This window comes from Pinus tabuliformis, chromosome 4_1 (genome assembly GCF_031772625.1).
Source record: "Pinus tabuliformis cultivar Carrire ecotype Pingquan chromosome 4_1, CPIR1, whole genome shotgun sequence".
NCBI classification, from domain to species: Eukaryota; Viridiplantae; Streptophyta; class Pinopsida; order Pinales; family Pinaceae; genus Pinus; species Pinus tabuliformis.
The window spans coordinates 957,070,915-957,079,839 of record NC_142303.1 but is presented as its reverse complement, the minus strand read 5'-3'; the positions used below and the strand labels follow the sequence as shown (position 1 = coordinate 957,079,839).

The 8,925-nt window shown below is 37.1% G+C and overlaps 1 protein-coding gene across 1 annotated transcript in view; it reads right to left on the bottom strand.

The window, feature by feature from the left end:
• Positions 1-1,395: 1,395 nt before the first annotated feature.
• The window catches only part of LOC149179331 (protein DETOXIFICATION 16-like), a 107,110-nt gene continuing 99,580 nt past the window's right edge, over positions 1,396-8,925 (bottom strand). Inside the window, exons 7-10 of the mRNA XM_089423814.1 lie at positions 3,026-3,112; positions 2,724-2,789; positions 1,936-1,999; positions 1,396-1,747 (exon numbers count right to left, since the gene is read on the bottom strand). Coding sequence (XP_089279940.1) covers positions 1,988-1,999; positions 2,724-2,789; positions 3,026-3,112 — 165 coding nt within the window. The 3' untranslated portion in view covers positions 1,396-1,747; positions 1,936-1,987. The remainder of the gene's footprint in view (positions 1,748-1,935; positions 2,000-2,723; positions 2,790-3,025; positions 3,113-8,925) is intronic.

Here is an 8,925-nt window from a genome sequence, read left to right as displayed (position 1 = left end):
AGACTAGTTGTCATAAAATTCTATCAATTATACATTTTAATAAATTTTCTTAATTACTAAATTTTATTTAATTTTTTAAAATTATATTTTATTTTTTTAATAAAAAAAATTATTTCATATAAAAATATATAATAAAATATATTACATACCTATCCCTAGCCCTAAAATAACCTAAAACCAAATCATAATTTTACTAGAATATATTTGGAAAATTCAACAAAAATATAAACTTCCATAATGAAATTTATTGAAAGCAAAAGATATAATTATTAAAAACACTCACAACTCTTTTGGTTATCAACCCCTGAGATTAACACTATCACAGAAAAGATATCTTAAGAGATGATTTTGAAAATAATGAAATTTATTGAAAGCAAAAGATATAATTATTAAAAAAATTCACAACTCCTTTTATTATCAGTACTTGAGATTAACAAAATCAAAGAAAATATATCTTAATGATGATTTTGAAAATAAAGTAGTGAAATTTTATTAAAAAAAAATGAAATGCACAAAAATAAAATAAGTAAAAATTATTATTATTATTTAAAAATATTATTTTGTGTTTTTTAAATATTTGGCATTTATTATACTAGCAGGTATAGTATAATATATTAGTTTTATTTTTAATTGAGTATTAGTTTATTTTTAACCAAAAATTTAACATTAAAAAAATCAATTTTGTTATTTTTTATTATTATTGAAATTTATTTATTTGTAAGGTGATTGGTTGAAATCTTATTATGACTTGTTTAGTATATTAGTTACCAATTTTTTGTTTTTTGTTTTATTTCTTTTTTATTTAACTTTTTTATTCTTTATTCTTTTTTCCATTATTTATATTTTTATTAATTATAATTTTTTCACAATATTTTCAATTTAAGTGACTTATTACTATATTAAAAACATATTTTGATAAATTTAATTATAAATAATTATATATATTAATAAAAATAAAACACAGACATATAGATATATGTATTTTAATATAAACAATATTAGTTAATCATATTTTTTAATTTTTGGTGATAGCATTTAACAATATAATATTTTATTAGTTGTTTTATTTTTGTGATAAAATTTGTCTTTATTATTTTTTAGTTATATTTAAGCTAAGTAGCAAATATTAACTAACTACTATAACCCTTAAAAAAAAAAATACAAATCAAAAATAAAAACCCTAAAAAATGACCTTTACCACTGTATTCAAATGTGATTAAAATGTCATTAAAAAAAAGGATTACCTCAAAAAAAAAAAAAAAAAAAAAAATTCAAGCATAACACCTTGGTTTAGGTAACTCATCATTCTGAGTCCTCTCTAGGAGATTGATTCTTCTAATCCAAACTTCAAGGCATTGAAGTCTTTTATGAAAATAACAAGATTTCACTGTCCAACCAGCGGGATATCATGTCTTTGTGCGTTTGCGCATGAAATGGTGTTTGCTTTTCCCAAACGTGTCATTCGAGTTGTTCAGACCATTTACAGGAACCATTTCTATTTTCATTGGAGAAATGTACGTTGTGCTTCAAAAGATTTTATTTCCACGGAAAAGACCGACAACATTATATTGTGCTTCAAAATGTTTCTGCTTCCATTGGAAATCTCAGAGCATTATTTGTAAAGATTCTGAATAGCCAGGGTATATATAGGAACGCGCGAGGAGAGAATGAAAGAGTTTTCCTCATCTGTAACCCACAAAAGGCATTTGTACTCCTGTTTGCAATGGTGCCAATCTCCAACCATTCTCTGCATTTCACAAATTGATTTTGCATTTATGCACCATGATGTTTTTGACAGAGGATTCATAGAAAACAGCAGAAGGAAACGTTCCATATAATATCTGGTTGACTAAAACACTCACAAATGCCTTTTCGCTAGAAGATGTGGAGCAGGTGAGGGACATTTTAGCGTATGTGAAGGTAGCCAAAAATTACCTTGTATGGCAGGGGAGTTTGAAAATGGACTCCAACCATGCAGGCCGATAACTTACTGCTCATCCTGCTTGATTGAACACATTTGTCACAGCACAAGATGTTAAATATTACATATTTTGATGCATTCAATTCTCAGATTCATATAGTCCAATTTATTGTAGCATTCACTATTTCTGCTCTCCTATTACAGATACCCATAAAAGAAAAAATGATAAGAAGAGAGAACCGTATGCCTGAAATTCTCCTATTGGACATCTCTAAGGCCTTGACAGAAACTAGAATGCTAAAGCCTAAAACAATATATTTAGTGTATATATAGTTGTAACGTTAAATCTTCCTTAAGATTTACAGGGACAGATTTTTATGTCAGATTGTTTTAAATGTGGTTAAGAATTAAAAAAAAATAAAAAATTGTGTAGAAGGTTTAATCTGTCCAATTTTTCTGGTGACACTCTATCCATCAACGTCAAGCTTTAGTGGATAATGATGCTTTATAATGTAAGCTTTATAGTGGATAATGATGCTTTATAATGTAATGGGTAATGATGTTTTATAGTGTAATGATGAGTGGATTGTCCACCCAAAATGCTATATTTAACTGGTAAAATTTTTACACTTTTTTTAATTCTTAATTTAAATTCTTAAGAACATGAGCAACGGTGTGAAAATCTGCATTCACTTGGTTTGTGTTTCTCCTTATGCTCTGAATATATGTCCATTCTTAATCTATATAATACTCTATTAGGGAAATGATGCTTTTCAAATGCTCAAAATTGCAAGTCACATACCTTTATTATATTACTTGTAACCCTCGGCAATGGTGATGTATAAACTCTTTCTCTTGCCTTTTTTCCCTGATCATAAGAGAACCGAGTCACAAGCATTCTTTCTCACAGACCAGATCAAGTAAATGTATAGAATGTTTATATTCGTTTTTAGCGCTCTGCCTTTAATCCTGTCTGTCAATATTCCTGTAAGCTATAATGAATTTCGGTGATTTATGTATTCTTTTATCAAATACAATGTACATTGTGTGTTTAGTTCACATTTCTTCTGTTTCTGGAGGGGAAAGGACATTGAAGCAATTTACCTGCTCTTCCCAATTCGTACAAAACGTTATTATCGACAGTAAAACCGTTTGTGCAAATATACCACAAATAAGTCCAAGCCAAAGTCCCTGGGACATCCAAAAAAGCAGGCATCAGATCTAATGGAGACAGAGGAACAAGAAATTTGCTGTATTTGCTGTATTTTCGTTCTTCCTTCAACCTACTGAGAGGAGTGTTTTTGCTACTGTAACTCGGAAGCGCTGAAACTGTTAAACAAGCCCGTCATTTTCAGAGGCCCTAGTCGTGTGTATTTCAAGTTTAAATTCCAGTAAGGAAAAAGTAGAAACTGTTCTAAATTCGGGATTATGAAATCCAGCAGCCTCAAATATGAGCTAGCAATAACGCCGGATGATGACAAATAATCTGGCGTTGGAGAATGGCCCACAAACATGCAGCGATTGACAAGGGTTATTGACAAATAATGTGATGTTGGAATTGTTTGCATCTGTGTAGCAATTATCCTCGAATATTGAAAAATGATGTGGAGTTTATGCTCATTATTAGTGGATTTCTGGGAAAGGTCTATTCACAGTTTTCAGTTTTTGATACCTATTTCAAACAAACATTCAAATGAAAAGATCATCATTATCATATTTAGGTGTGAGCGAGTCATGGCAGGCTTCATCACAGGAAAAAACTTCTTAATCTGTAAGGTCTGAAACCGGAAAGGCCTAGCTAGGTCAAATGAAGAATAATTTGAAAGTGCTGTAAAGTGAAATATATTCAGGGTTTCTCACGAGGGCATGAGATAACTAAAAATCACTTACACAGGCAACTCCCTTGTTTCAATCTAACACATTCGAAATTTTGTTAAAGGAACCATTTATTGCCTCGTAACTTTTGTGATGCTTAAGTTAACATAAACAGGTGTATGGATTGTAAGGGATGAGGATACTCTTAATTGGCTGTTCAGATCATAGAAGATTATTAAATGGTAAAATCATTAGATACTCAGGCATGCCATTTGGTGATGGTGTTTCCCCTTTAGAGACATGCTGTTGGTTTCTTCTGAGGTTGGACAGTAAGAAGTGGTATTTCAAATTTTCAAATCAAAGTTATTACATTATTTTTTTTAAACCATTTTTTATTAGACTATATATTCAATGATCTGCAAGTTGGATATAATAATAACTTATGACTGGGATTCAGTAATATTGAGTGAGTTGTAGCACATAGTAAAAAACTCAAAATATAGTAAGAGTGAGTCTTGACAAGTAAGAAGAAGTCTTGGCCAACTATGATATGAGTCCTAGCAAGTTTGGTGAGTAAGGGCGCATGGGTCTCGGTGAGTTCATGGCAGAGTATGAAGCGAGTGCCCAACCAACTAAGACCTGGAAGGGCTCAGAAGTCTTGGTTAAGTCAAATTTCACTGCTTCAAACGCATGCCATTAGCAGTTAATGTAAGTGTAAGCAAGATTATTCAAGCTAGTCATGTGTATTATAAGTTTCATAGATCTCTTTCATCAACATTTTTTAGCAAACTAGATAAACAATCTAGGTAATATTTATGGCAAGGGCCCTTGGAATGAGTTGATGATTTGTAGGATAATTAATAACACACAAGTAAGATAAAAGCCCCATTTAGCTCCTGTGATATCATTTGTTCCCCACATGGTTTCGTAATTTAAAGGTCCCTAGCTTTGAAAAGAAAAGAGGAAGCATGGAAAGAAATCCGTACTTTGGTGGACCAAAACTCGTGAGAGTTGGGCATGAATGGGACCTTCCATACAGGCCAATTTCGTCTTGAAAATATTTAAGCATGACAAGCCCTAGCCCCTAGTCGTATCCCACCCACAGAACCATGGCAGAAACTACAGTGGCGCGGGGACTAGCCCCTGGTCATCGCACCAGTCCATGGAACCACATGCGGATAGGGTGAGAGCTCGATGGAGAGGGCTAGTCATTAATCCCCGACCCTCGGTCACAACTACCATGCATCGGACCCTAGCGCGGGCGCAGCAAAGGAGCAAGGCGGGGACCAGCCCCAGCCCTTGGTCACAAGTTACACCATATGACCCTGTGCGCAATTGGAAGGTGCTACAAGAGCGAGGCAGGGATTCAGCCCCAGCCCCTGGTGCAATGGCACACCATATGACCAGCATGGAGCTGAGTCCGACGGGGGCAAAATTTAAGGCCCGTCCCCCAGCCACATGGCAGGTGCGAAACCAAAGGTGGACATTTGGGAGCATAACCGACGAGGGCAAGTGGTTAGCCCCGTACCCCGGCCACGTCATCCTCCATGCAACCATCGCCCGATGGGAAGGGTGCCAAGGTCGGCGAGGGTGGACCGTTGGTCTAGCCCTCGGCCTTATGCCACCATGTGGCCCTATTTTTGCGCTTAAGGGGTTATTGGGCAATTAAACTAAGTAAAAAATGCACATATTGCAGGGGAAATTGATGCCTCCCAAAAGGTTTAAAGGGCAGATTTGTCGCTCAGTTTATAGGTTCAGCGAATTTGGAGGACGAATAGCAGAAGAAACTTGGGAGAACCATAATTTGATGAGTTTTTGGTCCTTTTGAGCCCAAGAAGAAGCCAAATAGGGGTTTTTGGGCATTCTAAATCCATTGGCAACCTCTGTTTATTGATTGGAGCACTTTTGGAAGGAATTTTTGCAGGTTTGAGTCTTTGGGTGCTAGGGACAATCAGTGGTTTGAAGCAGTTTTGAAGGCTTTTTGAGCATGGAGAGAACCTTGTAGGGGTTTTCTAAGCCTTCATATTTTATCTGCAGCAGTTGTGACTTCTATGGTGCAACTCTTGTTTATCTTTTCTCATTATGTGTTTTGAGGAAAGCTCTTTTTAGTACTTCAATGTGGAGTTGTTGTACATTTTATGCTCAATTTTCATGTGGAGTACAGGGACTTGATGTGAGAGCCCTTTTCATGTTGACTTTTTTATGACTGACTATAGGTGGTCATACCTTTTAGAGTGAGAGTTCTTTGCAAGAGAATGTTTCCTTGAAGGGGAAACAAACCACTCATTTTTTCAACACATTTTATGTACTCTTTTATCACTGAAATCTATGGAGCAGTCTAGCTATGTTAGCAGACCTCGAGATGTAGCCTAGGAGGGGTGAACTCCATCATCAAATTATGTTTTGTCTCTCTTCTTGATTGTCTTTGTAAGTTACATGTGGATATGTTGCTTGTTTGAAGCTCATATGAAAATTAACTCATCACCCTTGAAGAGAACATAAAACTTGTTTACATAAGACCCATTTTTGTTTACTTGTAAAGTGTCAGAGGACAGTCAGTTTTTAGGAAGTTGAAGTTCTCCTCCAATTTTAGATCATTTTGGTACTATGATCTGAAAATCAAAATTTTGGTCAAAAATGAAAGTGCCCAGAATATTTCAAAGCCAACATCAAGTCGTAGTGTTCATCATTCTGATTCCAACGACACTTGAATTGCCTCAATCCAATGTCGTATGACAAAGTTATGATGTTCTAATCGTTTGGCTCAACAGCTAAAAAGTTTTGCACACAAGTTGATTGGGTTGCTGACTAGGCAGTCCATACTACTAACATCAACATGCCTACTAGGCATACAGTGGACCAATCACATAGCACCAAGTGTCGGGTTCGTACAAGTCCAATTGGTTGAATTTGATTGGTTGATGTGCTAATTGGTTGGCCCAATATAAGGTTACCACATGGCCCAACCAGAGGCTGCCACATGGCACCTCGCTATTGGCCAAAATTTTATTAAGGGTCGGAAGGCCTCGGCAGGGATTGTACCAATGACCTGTCGCAACACAACTCCAACCTCTACCATCTTTCCTATGTCATGTTTCTCAACCTATGGTGGCACTGCATATATTTAAGTTTTTTGGTTAGGCGCATTGGGAGGAGGGGTCGGGCAGTGAAGCTTGGCCCTTGGTCGTACCGCACCCACAGAACCATGGTAGAGACTGAGTGGCATAGGGACTAGCCCCTAGTCATCTCACCAGTCCATGGTACTGCAGGCGAATAGGGAGAGGGCTCGACGGAGAGGGATAGGCATTAAGCCTCGGCCCTCAGTCACGACCACCGTGCATAGAACCCTAGCACGGGCACAACAGAGGAGCAGGGTGGGGAAAAACCCCAGCCCTTGGTCGCAGGTTACACCATATGACCCTGCGCGCAATTGGAAGGTGCTATCGGAGCGGGGTGGGGATTCAGCCCCAACCCCTGGTGCTATGGCACACCATATGACTAGCATGGAGCCGAGTTCGATTGGGGCAGAATTTAAGGCCCGACCCCCAGTCACATGGCAGGCATGAAACCGAAGGTGGAAGTTTAGGAGCCTATCCGGAAAGGATGGTCATTTAGCCCCAAACCCTGGCCACATTATCCTCCATGTGACCACCGCTCAATGGGAAGGGTGCCAAGATCAGCGAGGGCGGATCGTTGGCCCAGCCCTCGGCCTTATGGCATCATGTAGCCTTGTTTTTGCGTTGAAGGGGTTATTGGGAAATTGTTGCCTCTAATGTGGGTGAAATTGTTTCCTCCCAAACAGTTTAAAGGGTGGATTTATCGCTCAGTTTACGGGTTCAGCCAATTTGGAGGACGAATAGCAAAAGAAACTTGGGAGAGCCATAACTTGATGAGTTTTTGGTCTTTTTGAGCCCAAGAAGAGCCTAGATAGGGGTTTTTGGGCATTCTGAATCCAATGGAAGCCTTTGTTTACTGATTGGAGCACTTCTGGAAGGACTTTTTGCAGGTTTGAGTCTTTGAGTGCTAGGTACAATCAGTTATTTGAAGGCTTTTTGAGCATGGAGAGGACCTTGTAGGGGTTTTCCAACCTTCATATGTTATCTGAGACAGTTGTGACTTTTATAGTGCAACTCTTCTTTGTCTTTTCTCATTATGTCTTTTTGAAGAAAGTTCTTTTTAGTACTTCAATGTGGAGTTGTTGTACATGTTATGCTCATTTTCAGATGGAGTATAGGGTCTTGATGTGAGAGCCTTTTTCATGTTGACTATTTCATGAGTGACTCTAGGTGGTCATACTTTTTAGAGTGAGATTTCTTTACAGGATAATGTTTCCTTGAAGGGGAAACAAGCCACTCATTTTGTCAGCAAATTGCATGTACTATTTTACCGCTGAAATCTATGAAGCAATCTAGTTATGTTAGTAGGCCCGGAGATTTAGCTCAGGAGGGGTTAACTCCATCATCAAATTTTGTTTTGACTCTGTTCATGTTTTCCTTTTGAGTTACATGTGGATATGTTGCTTGTTTAAAGTTCATATGAAAACTAATTCGTCATCCTTGAAGAGAACATAAAACTTATTTACATAAAACCCATTTTTTTTTACCTGCAAAGCATCAGAAGACGATCAGTTTTTAGGAAGGAGAAATTCTCCTCCAATTTCATATCAATTTTGTATCAGAGCTAGTTCTGAGCAAGTTGCAGGTATGGGAAAGAAGTTGGAAAGTCTCCAAGTGCTAGAGGAGATTAGCTTGTCTCTTTGAATGGAGAATGTTGAGTTGAGGAGAATGCTTGAAGTTGTTGAAGCGGAGAAGAGGCATATGCACCTTCAGTTGTAGCATGTGCTTGAGGAACAAGTTAGTGAGAGTTCTAGTCTAGCAGCAACAAAGAATTCCTCCAAGATGAAGCCAATATGTGGGCATGGTCCAAAAACAGGATAGGGACCTTATGTAGAGAATGATGCTTGTGAGTTTTGTCAGCATCTAAAAGATTCTCCTTATGTGTCTGTTGGTAAAAGTGGGTGGCTTGATTCATCTTCAAATTCGTCATCAGCATCTGAAGCATAAAAGATGGGTGGCAAATCCAAGGAGGTAATCAATATCTCTAGTTCAAATCCTTCAGTTTATGTTAATAACACATCTTTTGCAACCTTTGAAAAGCATACTAAAGGCATTGGTATGAAGTTGTTAACT